At 46.1% G+C, this 14,026-nt stretch overlaps 1 protein-coding gene and 1 pseudogene across 1 annotated transcript; both read right to left on the reverse strand.

Annotated features, from left to right (window-relative positions):
* Positions 1-2,646: 2,646 nt before the first annotated feature.
* On the reverse strand, positions 2,647-4,854 carry LOC119303948 (annotated as a pseudogene).
* Positions 4,855-6,078: 1,224 nt separating this feature from the next.
* On the reverse strand, positions 6,079-9,700 carry LOC119303942. Its single transcript, XM_037581102.1, has 2 exons — positions 9,378-9,700; positions 6,079-8,834 (listed from the first exon to the last, which is right to left on the reverse strand). Exon 2 carries the CDS (start codon positions 8,696-8,698, stop codon positions 6,413-6,415), a length of 2,286 nt encoding a protein of 761 aa, XP_037436999.1. The 5' UTR covers positions 8,699-8,834; positions 9,378-9,700; the 3' UTR covers positions 6,079-6,412.
* Positions 9,701-14,026: the final 4,326 nt, after the last annotated feature.

Consider the following 14,026-nt stretch of genomic DNA (forward strand, 5'->3'; position numbering starts at 1 on the left):
GGGCCGCAAGTCTAAGGGTTTGGGTCGGGTGGGGGTGTGTGGGGTGGGGGTGGGAGGGGAGAGAGGGTGGGGCCAACCCAAGTGGAACACAGACTGTGCAGCGCCCAAGAGCTAGGCGCTGCACATTACAGGTGTGTGGCGCCTAGATCTTAGGCGTTGCACAGGTGCGTGTGGGGCCGCAACTGGACCAGGGCTGCCACGCTGGCAGGATGTGCGACGCCTAAGGAAAGGGCGCTGCACAGTAGGGTGCGGCGCCCGGCTGTCGGGCGCCACACCAAAGGGTCAGCAGAGTGAAAAAATTTCGTGACCAGGTCAGTTTGTGATTTGATTTCTGTCTGAGGTCAGATATGTGATTTCTGCCGCGCTGGTGGACCTGCCTGCCAGGCGCCCTGTTTCTGGCGCATCACCTGGCCTCCACGCATGGTGACTGTGGGCACGGCGGAGATGACGTCCGCGTACTCTTCCGGCGGGGACAAGACGGCCGAGCGGGCACGGGGATGCGCCTGGAGTGGAGGCCATGGTTCTATCGGCAATGCTAGTTCGCTAGCCACCCGATCGACCTCCAACGAATTAACGATACTAATCAACGTGACGCTAGATGCAATCCAGAGTTGACATCAGTCCACTTGAATGAAATGAAACGCCATTGAACAAGGAGAGTGCCGTGCTCCAGCCCTGGCTGGATTGCTGCCATTTCAAAATGAACGGATATGTGCCAATGTGCATGTGCTGCAGATTTTTCAATTTCTTGGGCTCAAACTTGAGCCTGGCCGTATGCAACAATTTGGTACCAGCCTATATAAGATGGACCACAGCCATTCATTCACTAACAAACCATAGCCACGCAATCCAATGCAAATCCCGAACCTCCATTATGAATTATTATTTTTGATCAAAGAAGGGCTTCCCCCTTCCGATTTTCATTACTGAAAACCCACTGTAGAACCATTAAGATGAATGGACGGGTACTCCTTTCATGGTTTACGGCAATCAGAAATGAAAATAATAAGAAAGATAAAATCAGTAGCAACCGACCGACAAGTGTGTCCGTGGGCAACCAATCGAGACCGCATTTGACCGACCCTCACCGTCAGGGCAGTATATTCCAACAAGCTGCAAGATTTCATACTCGCCTGTTATAAAAAAAAAAAGCAGATTTCATACTCACATCCAGGGAACATAAATGTTATCACAGAGGATCGATAACCAACCCTACCTAGATAACGCCTGGATCATGTCGTGCTCAGGCCAGAGATGCGTCATCCATACTCTGTTCTGTTGCCATCAAAAATAGCTGATGTTAGACCTGCCTCAACCTCTAACCGACAGTAAATTATCAGATCAATGTAGGTCATCGGAAATATAAGAGGCAACTAACACGGTACAAACACTTTGTAAGCACACAAGGCTTTCCACCCATTTTCCCGTTCAATTGCTTATTAATTTTTGCGCCTCTATGGTGAGCACGTGATAATGGAAAACTAGCCTTCATAAGGCACACAGTAAGACATGACCTTACATATAGCTTGTTAAAGCTTAAATCGGATAACAGAGAGACGAGAGACCGTTGGCGCAACATACTACTGTACCTAGGAAATATCTAAAGTCCCTTTGGTCCACATAGCTCCACCTGAGTCCATATATGCAAAGCAGTATATCCGGAGCTAGATCAAACACAAGCTCACATGTCCATCTCGACTTTACAACAACAACAACAACAAAGCCTTTAGTCCCAAACAAGTTGGGGTAGGCTAGAGGTGAAACCCATAAGATCTCGCAACCAACTCATGGCTCTAGCACATGGATAGCAAGCTTCCACGCACCCCTGTCCATAGCTAGCTCTTTGTCGATACTCCAATCCTTCAGGTCTCTCTTAATGGACTCCTCCCATGTCAAAATCGGTCGACCCCGCCCTCTCTTGACATTCTCCGCACGCTTTAGCCGTCCGCTATGCACTGGAGCTTCTGGAGGCCTGCGCTGAATATGCCCAAACCATCTCAAACGATGTTGGACAAGTTTCTCCTCAATTGGTGCTACCCCAACTATATCTCGTATATCATCATTCCGGACTCGATCCTTCCTCGTGTGGCCACACATCCATCTCAACATACGCATCTCCGCCACACCTAACTGTTGAACATGTCGCCTTTTAGTCGGCCAACACTCCGCGCCATACAACATTGCGGGTCGAACCGCCGTCCTGTAGAACTTGCCTTTTAGCTTTTGTGGCACTCTCTTGTCACAGAGAATGCCAGAAGCTTGGCGCCACTTCATCCATCCGGCTTTGATTCGATGGTTCACATCTTCATCAATACCCCCATCCTCCTGCAAGATTGACCCCAAATACCGAAAGGTGTCCTTCCGAGGTACCACCTGGCCATCAAGGCTAACCTCCTCCTCCTCACAGCTAGTAGTACTGAAACCGCACATCATGTACTCGGTTTTAGTTCTACTAAGCCTAAACCCTTTCGATTCCAAGGTTTGTCTCCATAACTCTAACTTCCTATTTACCCCCGTCCGACTATCGTCAACTAGCACCACATCATCCGCAAAGAGCATACACCATGGGATATCTCCTTGTATACCCCTTGTGACCCCATCCATCACCAATGCAAAAAGATAAGGGCTCAAAGCTGACCCCTGATGCAGTCCTATCTTAATCGGGAAGTCATCGGTGTCGACATCACTTGTTCGAACACTTGTCACAACATTATTGTACATGTCCTTGATGAGGGTAATGTACTTTGCTGGGACTTTGTGTTTCTCCAAGGCCCACCACATGACATTCCGCGGTATCTTATCATAGGCCTTCTCCAAGTCAATGAACACCATATGCAAGTCCTTCTTATGCTCCCTATATCTCTCCATAAGTTGTCATACCAAGAAAATGGCTTCCATGGTCGACCTCCCAGGCATGAAACCAAACTGATTTTTGGTCACGCTTGTCATTCTTCTTAAGCGGTGCTCAATGACTCTCTCCCATAGCTTCATTGTATGGCTCATCAGCTTAATTCCACGGTAATTAGTACAACTCTGAACATCCCCCTTGTTCTTGAAGATTGGTACTAATATACTCCGTCTCCATTCTTCTGGCATCTTGTTTGCCCGAAAAATGAGGTTGAAAAGCTTGGTTAGCCATACTATCGCTATGTCCCCGAGACCTTTCCACACCTCAATGGGGATACAATCAGGGCCCATCGCCTTGCCTCCTTTCATCCTTTTTAAAGCCTCCTTCACCTCAGACTCCTGGATGCGCTGCACAAAACGCATGCTGGTCTCATCAAAGGAGTCATTCAGTTCAATGGTAGAACTCTCATTCTCCCCATTGAACAGCTTGTCGAAGTACTCCCGCCATCTATGCTTAATCTCTTCGTCCTTCACCAAGAGTTGGCCTGCTCCGTCCTTGATGCATTTGACTTGGCCAATATCCCTCGTCTTCCTCTCCCGGATCTTAGCCATCTTATAGATGTCCCTTTCACCTTCCTTCGTGCCTAACCGTTGGTAGAGGTCCTCATATGCCCGACCCCTTGCTTCACCAACAGCTCGCTTTGCGGCCTTCTTCGCCATCTTGTACTTCTCTATGTTGTCTGCACTCCTATCCAGGTATAGGCGTCTGAAGCAATCTTTCTTCTCTTTAAGCGCCTTCTGGACATCATCATTCCACCACCAGGTATCCTTATCTTCGCTTCTCCTTCCCCTGGACACTCCAAACTCCTCCGAGGCCACCTTACGAATGCAAGTTGCCATCTTCATCCACATATTGTCCGCATCCCCTCCTTCCTCCCAAGGGCCCTCCTTAAATACCCTCTCCTTGAACACCTGAGCTACCTCCCCCTTGAGCTTCCACCACTTCGTTCTAGCGACCTTGGCACGCTTATCCCGCTGGACACAAATCCGAAAGCGAAAGTCAACAACCACCAGCTTATGCTGGGGTACAACACTCTCCCCGGGTATCACCTTACAGTCTAGGCACGCACGCCTATCTTCTCTTCTCGAGAGGATGAAATCAATCTGGCTAGAGTGTTGGCCACTACTAAAAGTCACCAGATGTGATTCTCTCTTTCTAAAGAGGGTGTTAGCTACAATCATGTTGTAGGCTAGAGCAAAGCTTAAGACATCTTCTCCTTCTTGATTCCTGATGCCATAGCCAAAGCCCCCATGCGCCCCTTCAAAACCTGTGTTAGATGTACCCACGTGGCCATTGAGGTCTCCTCCTATGAAGAGCTTCTCACCAATCGGTACACTCCTAACCATGTCTTCCAAGCCTTCCCAGAACTCCCTCTTGGTGTTCTCATTGTGGCCTACTTGCGGGGCATATGCGCTGATAACATTGAGAACCAAGTCCTCAGCTACCAGCTTGACCAGGATAATCCGGTCCCCACGTCTCCTGACGTCTGCCACTCCATACTTGAGGCTCTTGTTGATCAAGATGCCTACGCCATTTCTATTTGCAGTCGTCCCCGTGTACCACAGCTTGAAGCCGGTATCCTCCACCTCCTTCGCCTTCTGTCCTCTCCATTTGGTTTCTTGGACGCAAAGGATATCAACACCTCTCCTCACTGTTGCATCAACTAACTCCCGAAGCTTCCCTGTCAGAGACCCTACGTTCCAGCTACCTAAGCGAATCCTCCTAGGCTCGGCTAGCTTCCTTACCCTTCGCACTCGTCGAGTCAAATGCGAAGACCCTTGCTCATTTTCCACTACATCCGGGCGCCGATGTAGCGCGCCACTAAGGATGCGACGACCCGATCCTCGCTCACTTGCCACCGTATCCGGATCAAGATACGGCGCGCCACTTGGGGGGTGACGGCCCGGCCCTTGCCCATTTTCCACCACACCCGGGTTCCGATGTGGCGCGTCGCTGAGAGGGTTACGCCATGCGTTCTGGCTTTGCTTACATTCTTTCCTTTAAGACAGAGATTCTTGTTCCTGGTGATATGGACCTAAAAGGGCTATGTCACCAGCAACTCTTAAATGTTCTTCGAGTAAAGTTAAGGGGAATTTGCCAAAAAGGACATATTCCAACATCTTTATAACAAAAAATACATAGGCTAGTTCAGCAGACGCGCTATTTTACTAATAATAATGAAATAAATGCAAGTACACCAAGCCAAGCAAGACACAAGTTTTTGCTAAGTCTAATAGTAACAGTAGTTCCAGCGGAAAAGTTTCACATCGACAGTAATACTATCTTATGCAGACATACAATAGCTAAAGTATATTTCAAGACAAGGACGTCAGAAGAAAAGCAAACGGTATTGTGCAAATGCAGGAAGACAGGAGAAAAATGAGTAAATGACAGTTGATACCTTGACTTTCCCTGGGCACAGTTATGATAAGAACCGATTTTGCTTCACTTAGCCATGCCAGGCCACTCACTGTCAACAAAGGTCAACTGAGGTTGAAGAACCTTGCTTAGTTCCTCAGTTTCCACAACCACAATGACACCTCAGGATTGAACCATATGCTTGATTGCTCACTCTCCACAAGTGTGCATCATCCATGAGGCTCACCAAGTAACTGGTTCTGCCTTCAATTGCTGCCAGACTCTTTTCTTCTGGAAATAGGAGGGGTTGTACACCGCAGCTGTGGGGCATTATAGATCGCGGCTGTGAGGTCCAGAAGAGGCAATCTGTACATAATAAGCTGTGAATCTAATGAGTACATGTTTTTGCCCACAAAAAAGGTTGTAGGTAAGCATTACATGGACAGTCCGCATACCTGAAAACAAACAGCGGATATTCTGCAAAGAACTTTCTTCTTCATATGTCCAAATATTAATGCCATTCAGGATTTGGTTAGCAGTACTCCCTCTGATCCATATTAATTGTCACGGCTTTAGTACAAAGTTGTACTAAAGCTGCGACAACCAATATGGACCGGAGGGAGTAAAAGAATTAAAAGAAAACTCCAGAAAAGGGAAAAACTTCGCTGACAATAAGGACAAAACAATACTGTGATACACTGTTCGGCCACAAATATCAGTACTGCTGGTAACAACCTGGAAAAGGATGTTCGTGGAGTACCGATCCAAACCATCCATAATGTTAACCAAGTGGTATGTTGAGCAACCAGATAAAATAGCAAAACCTTCATTCTCATACAGCTAGAGATAAAACAACATATTGTAGAAGTATCAGCACTTCCAAGTTTTTGTGACATACAAAATGACTATGTCTCTAACTCACATTATCAGCATCACTGTTTAAGTTTTGAGATGACAAGACACATGCCCAGATGCCATACAAGATGATTTAGGAATGGCTAGCCCCAGACCAACAACTGTATACAAAGGTGATAGTCAAAAGTAGTAGAGGCTAGGAAACTATAGAAACTAGCAGATGTCAACAAATATTTGATTCAAAACGGCAGGTCAACAAAGGCATAACCGAGTCAGCATCAACTGTTTTAATCAGCATTTAGAAGTTCCCTCTGCCTCCTTCACAGTTTCAGTGATTCCCTGAAGAAGTTCTTTAGAGATAGCAGCTGGATCTACCTCAAAGCTACCTTTAGGGACATTTGGAGCTTCTTCCCCTGACATCCTGTAAAAGGGAACCTGATGTGAAAACCGAAACATCTCTCCCTTTGGAATCCTCTTGATGGCATCCCGGTCCTGATGATGCTGGAAAACTGTTCGAAATCCAGTGAGCTTAATCAAGGGAATGACAGAAATTCCATTATCTTCATCATAATCATCCTGTACCTCAACCAGATCATAAACATGAAGCACATTATCAGGAGTATCTCCATTCCAGTCAGGGGACCAATTTCGGTACAAAGCCCAGATATCACCTTTCCGCGGATAAATTTTGACCACCCCACGTGGACCTTTCTCCCATTTTATCTGGTGAGAGAACATATTGATTATATCTACGGTTTCGTATTTACCAATCCTGAAATCACCGCATGTCTTTATGAAGCCAGAAGAAGCCCAATTCAATGGTCCAAATTCACTATTTGTCCTCGATGCGAGATAACTTATTTTGACCTTAAATGGAGTCAAGGAGATAACTTTCTGAATGTATGCGTAATAACGAGGCATACCATCTTCATCATCATATGAAGCCCAAATTTGATCACTCTGAAAAGATTCCTCAGTACGATCCTTGTCAAAATCATGGAAATCAGGATCAGGAACAGTATAGGAGAAAGTGTTGTCATCTTCATTTTCAGCATCTGCGCTATTAGAAGAACCATTCTCCTCTGGATCAGCAGAGACATCTTTGTTTGCGGTAGAATCATCTGATGCAAGAGTTTCATTACCCTCAACATGTTCGTTAACCACATGTTTCTCGCTAGCTTTTCCATTAACTGTAACTTGGAGTGGTTTACTTCTTATCTCCTTTAGATTCTCCCTCAAATTGCTCTTCATCTTGTCAATCAAAATGCTCCTAATATCCTTCTTAGAGAAAGTCCTAGTTACGCTGATCCGAGTAGAAGGCCTGGGTCTCCAATTCGGTATCACACCATTAGCACCTTGAAACTCAAAGGCTCCACTGTTGCTTGAAAATGGTATAGTTCCACCAGGCGTTCCAACATAATTGGCCCATGGACCTGAGAGAATGGAGGAAGAACCAACTCCAGCATCGTTACCCACAGTTTTCATCTTCTTTCCAGATGCAACATCACCCATTCCATGGTTAACATTCTCGGACACATTTGCTTTCCTTTTTAGAGGATTGTGCTTCCTCTGAAGAGCTTCTTCCCTTCTTGCTGCAGCTTGCGCCTCCTCCCTCTCTCTCTTGACTTTCTCATACGTCTGATGAACCATATTAGCAGCTTGAGCACCAGCAGCAGATGATGCAGTAGCACTAGCTGGACCAGCTGTCCTTGAGAACAGACCCCACTGAAACTTTCTGCCAGTGCTTGCATCGTGAGTTGCACCATGGATGTTTGAATCACGTACTGCCTGAACAACCTCAGGTGGTGGCATCGGAACCTCTTTTGCTATGAACGGCTCGCGGCAGCTAGGGCAAAGCAGATTGCGATTTAAATACTCTCTGAGGTATTCAAAATTCATCTTGCACCTGTTGCATGAGGTCCAAAATGTAGGTTGTGCTGCTGGAGGTGGAGCTGGAGCAGCAGCCTGATGGCGGGGAAGCGGCCGCTGTGGTGGCGGGGGTGGAGACGGGCGCTGTGGGGGTGGGGGCGGGGGCGGGCGCTGGCGCACTGCAGATGTTGCTGATCCTGTCTTTTCTTTGTTTGCACTTGCCTTGGAAGCGGGTGCTTTGGCTGCGAAATGTTCAAAGCCATTGGCTGCACTTGTCTTATTTGATTGAGATGTCTTCTGTTGCATTGCAATCAGTTTCCTTTTTTGGTCAAACAGCGCTCTCTTGGTTTTGTCGGACAGCACGGTCCATGCCTCTTGAACCATCTGGAAAGCACCCTCAGCACCAACTGACTTGTTCTTGTCGGGATGGAGCTGAAGCACCAACTTCCTGTACTGCTTCTTCAGAGTTTCATCATCTGCCGACATGTCCACGGAAAGGATAGAGTACCAGTCCTTCCCACCAGCAATCTTCACCTCCGAAGTAAGGTAAACATCCAAGGTAGTGATCATCTGCACAATACCTTCGAGATCCGGAAAGAGAGCCTTGGCCTTGAGGGCGAATTTCTTGGCCCCCTGCAGGTCCCTGGATTGGAACTTCCTCTCTGCAATTTCCTTCGCCCTAAGGGCCTCATCCTTGTTGCACTCCATTCCGTCACAGCTCAAAAAGGTACGAACAGCAGCCACGCTCTCACTATGGATTCCAGCGAGATATCAGACAACAGAGAACCACAACAACACCTTCCACCAATCAGCGCTGAGTGTGACCAAACAAACCTTCCAAGCCCTGCCCAAAAGGGATCAAATGTTAACAAAAATCATAGTATATACAACTAATTGCAGCATCAAGATTTTTGACAAATACAGTCCTCTCCAGCATGACAGTAATTATAACTACACAAAACCCAAACACCGCCCTATAGAGTGCATGAACGTCACAGAGATACGAAAGATCAACTGAAGATACATAATTTTGGTACAATTCCAACCATCAGGGTGCATAACTGAATTATAAGTACATCCAACTCAAACAGTGCCCTAGTGCCCAATGGGTGACAGCAGTGGATCTAGAATTCTAGATGGTGCCCCCCCACCCACCCACCCACCCACCCACCCCGGTCCACCCCACCCCCCTGGTGGGAATTAACTAGGAGAATTGCTGGATGAAAACAGCGAAGTTATTCGCTTGTATTCAGTTTACACTGGTATGTCAGCAGGCAGTTGTAATTTAGTTCAAAAGAAAGCATCAAGTCCGACAATTTTCAAGGATATTCATAAACAGTTCATGAGCGGGGAATCAAACTAGCACTAAGGAGCACCAAATCTGCACCTAATCAAACCGAGAGTGGAAGGAATCTGCAGACGCTCAAGAGGTCCGTCGCTCTGGATGGGTACGGCGGCGGCGGTGGCGGCGGGGAAGCACGGAAAGGGTAGAAGGCCGCGCCGGCGGCGGAGAAGCGAGATGAGGAGGCGCCCGCGACAGAGACCGGACGCAGGGGGAGAAGCGAAGGGGGTGGCAGCGGCGGGGAAGCAGAAGACGGGGAGGCGGCGGCCTCGCCACGACCCGCCGGCGGCGGCGAGCAAGCACGGGACGAGCCCCGTGTTTATGCCCGGAAAAAAATGGGGACGGGGAACAGTGGTTTTGTTTTTGAGATTTGATGATTTTGACTGGATTTCGACGATTTGCCTTCGTTTACTTTGCAATACATATATATTGCCCTAGCTTTTCTTGTCAATTTTTCCTCTCGATTTAGCGTGAAAAGACGAAAATACCCTCACCCTAGGTTTTCTCATCGATTCCATGTGTAAAGACCAAAATGCCCTTGTCCCCCATTTTTGTCCAAGTTTTTCTTGGTCGGATTCAGATGCAAGGACCAAAATGCCCTTTACCCTAGCTTTCTTGGGGGCTCGTATGTAAAGATTGAAATGCCCTTGCCCTCTCACACCCCACCAAGCGTGTAAATCGCCGGCCTTAGCTTGTTATATAGATGGGCTTTAGGCCCATAAAACAATTTCAGAAAAAAAAAACTCTAAAGGCCCATGCAGGTGTCATGACTAGGTGGTCAAAGTTTAATACTATCTCAAGAGTGAAGAAAGTTTTAGACCTTCTTAAAGCCTTGTTCGGTGGAGATGGATTTGAAGGGGATTGAGGGGGTTTAAATCCCGAGAGAAGGTTTAACTGAACAATGCCTACAAGGGATTCTTTTTCACATGCTATTGGAGCATGAGAATAAAAGTGATTCATGCGTGCTCCTCCTCCGCCACTCGTCTCGCCTTGCTTGCGTCATGTGTGCGGTTATTTTTTACCGGTTAGGAACGAAAATTTAATTAGTACTCCATCCATCCCATAATGTAAGTTTAATGCTATCCCAGGAGTGGAGAAAGTTTTAGACCTTTTTAAGGCCTTGTTCGGTTGAGGTGGATTTGAAGAGGATTAAGAGGGATTAAATCCCGAGAGGTCTAAATCTCTCTAAATCCCCTTCAATCCTCTCCAATCCCTTTGAGCCAAGGTTTAATTGAACAAGGCGTACAAGGATTCTATTTCACATGTTATTGAAGCATGAGAATAAAAGTGGTTCCTGCGTGCTCCTCCTTCGCCACCCGTCTCGCCTCGCTTGCGTCATGTTTCATGAATGAGCCGAGCTCAGGCCTATGTCATGTGTGTAGTTATTTTTTGCCGGTTAGAAACGAAAATTTAATTAGTACTCCATCCATCCAATAATGTAAGATATTTTTTGACACTACACTAAAATAAAAAAATGTCTTACATTATGGGGCAGATGAGTAATTAATTACGATTGTTAACGAACGCGCTACGAATCCGAAACGTCAAATCATGAATTGTTGTCTACTCGAGCATGGTCGAGCCCACGTCTTCTTACCACAACCCTAATATATTGGAGGCATCAACAACCCTAGCATTCACCCACATCAGCTCGCATTTGCCTCCTCACACACAACCCACCAGCGCTCCACTCGTTGTTGCTGCTTTCGATGATCCCATCCCGCTCGCCATGTGCACGGCTATATGGAAGAGCAGGCCTCCAGACCTTTGTCCTTTGCAATCCTGCACTAGGAGAAGGGGATTAGGTTTTTGAGGAGCGTCTCATACGCGGCTGCTCGCCACCATTCGTCTTCGTCCGCTACCCCGTGTGATGAGCCACTAATCGTGAGTCAGACCGAGTCCGAGAAGAAGGCTACCGAGGATACAATCACCATGGCGACTATGGCTTGGCCGATAGAAGGGTATGATCTGTTCATCCCCCTCATGTTTATTTCTTTGGTTAACGTACTAGCTATTTACGTAGATGTATCTGCTATATACGCAGCACATGCTTACATGATAAGATATCAATATGAGTTTAACACTGTTAATGACATGTTCATAATTTATTCATGAATAAATCCATCCAAAAATCGATAAGACTTATCCATCATAGCCATCACCATGTCTCAATGTCAATTTGACACGTCTCCCCTTTTGATCCCTTCCCATCGGGAGTTATGCTCGATGCTCTAATCCTTTTATTGATTGAAATATTTTCCTAAAAGATTTGATGTTACATCTGAGACCGGATGTTATTTTTAAATAGCTATTTGGTTTATAAACATATAGCCTTTCTGGCCTTTGTTTTCGGTTGGAAGATTTCTCATAGCCGAGCCTTAGGTACTTTTATCTTTAAAAATAGATAATTGTTTGTGTATTACAGGAATGTATAAATTTTCTAATATGTTAGTATGTGATTTACCTATCAATATTAATACGATTGTGTAAAAATATTGATAAAAATACTTATTTGGTAAGTACTTATTGGCTTACTAAAGAAAATATATTTTATTTGGAAATTCAATAAGTGATGGGCATTGCGACGGTTTTCAAGGAGAACGGTGGGAAAACCGAGTAGTGATAAAATAAGGGTCTGACGAAGGAGGAATGGACTGACTCGCAACCTTACGTCTTTTTCAAATAGCAAGAGATGTGAAGATTTGTGCAAAATCAGTGTATTGTACTACTATTTCATATTACACAGAGGTTTTATATATTTTCTGGACATTTTTCTACACCTCGAGCCCACTTTCTGTGCGAAATTACCTCTACCCAGATTCATAACTAGATGAACTAGAGCTCATCTAAACACCAATTGGTAAGACTCATCCTTATCGATTACTAGTTACATGAGCAAAGGGGGCACAGCACAAGGCGTTTGTCACCTGGAAAACGAGGAAATCTCCAATGCAAATCAAGTTACACTAAAGACTTAACGGGAACCATGTTTCGATATATTCAAAAAGTATTTAAAAGACGTTTGGGAAAGAAGTTGTCTGATAAACATGTGAAGTTAGAAGTTCAAAGTAGTGTGCATTTGGGAGCGAAGAGAAAAAAATTACAAACTGTGCATGAATAGTGGCGTTATATAGGGTTGGACCAAAAGCTGGTAGTTCACGAGATTAATGAGCGCTCGATAGCTCGGCTCGTTAAGCTCGTAGCTCGATTCTTAATGATCAGAGTTAATCATTGATTTTAGCTTGTTAAGCTTAACGAACGAGCTAACGAGTTTCATGAGCGGCTCGTTAATACAACACACCGCATTTTTGCCTTGTGACGACAATTTATAGCACATCAGACCATCTATTCAATCAAATCGACACAACCTAGCCCATATGAGGCAACAAATTAACTAGTGCACATCCTTTTGTAGTCACCGTCTTACTTTATAAAACACACCAACACACTCATTTAGTAGGCCGTAACATAGTCTTGTCTGTTAACGAGTGCTCATGAGATCTCACGAGGTTAACGAGCTTCAAACGAACAGAGCCGAGCAGAGTTTTTCTGCTCGTTAAGTTTAACGAGCCTAGTCTTAACGTGCCGAGCAGCTCGTTGATCCACCCCTAGTGTTGTACTATTTGTCACTAATCATCCTTGAATTGGGGTCTTCCATACATGTTTGATGACATCGATCCCAAGTTTGATTTTTTACGTGCTTGTAGAACATCACCTTCCCAAATTTACTTCTTATTTTAGAAATTTCAGATTAATTGTAATATAGTTTTGGAAAACGCTTGTGTTCACCCGACAGATCTACCTGCCCGCGTCAACCACCTTCGTGCCCGTCAAATCTTCATTGTCAGACGTCGAGAGCCAACCCCCGCCACTTCACTTTCCTGCAACTTGACCCATGTTTTAGAATCATTTCCGCACTCGGCCTTTGTTGCAAACCACGTCGTCGCCGGGCTCTTTTGAAGGAGACGCTACAAGGATGTTCGGGTGGTGTAGGTCGCCGTTGGATTTCGCGGGAGACCGCCTCACCATGGGTGGGTGTTGTAGGGTGGGTCGTCGGAATTTCTGCAACAAGTCGGTGGTCGGTGATCGCAGTGCTCCGGCATGCTCATTGGTGTGCTCGTCATCGGAGAGGAGGATGGCGGCGAGGTGACTTGGTCAGAGGTCCCGACACTTGTCGGCAGCGGCGCGATGGCAAGGACGGGCGGCGCTGCTCCTCCCTCACCATCATACGATGGGAGATCACGGCGTACGACGGCGGATTTTTTTCTTGCAACATCCTCCCTACTGCAAGACAGATTTCTGCAACACCAGTGATGTTGTATAATTTTCTCCCGTAGCACCACATAAAAGGTAAAGACAAAAAATAATCTCCAGCATTAGCTCTGGTGCAAAAAGATTCTGCACCAATACCTATGTTGCAAAAGTTCTGTAACATGAACTCTGTTGCAAATGTTCGAGTGCATCATCATCCTTGTTGCAAAACTCGTCTGACGACCATCCGGCGTTAAATTAATGGCTCGTTAGGCGGGGGATCTTTCTTTTTCCGAACAAGTACATACGTAGACAATCATACACTCATCCCTATGAAGCACACACATACACCCTATCCCTACGAGCACCTTCGAGAGACGGAGCCGACACATCATCTTGAGATTCATGAAGTTGCCACGTACGCCTTCCTAGTCGACGGGAGC

The sequence above is a fragment of the Triticum dicoccoides genome, chromosome 5A (assembly GCF_002162155.2).
Source record: "Triticum dicoccoides isolate Atlit2015 ecotype Zavitan chromosome 5A, WEW_v2.0, whole genome shotgun sequence".
Taxonomy (NCBI): domain Eukaryota; kingdom Viridiplantae; phylum Streptophyta; class Magnoliopsida; order Poales; family Poaceae; genus Triticum; species Triticum dicoccoides.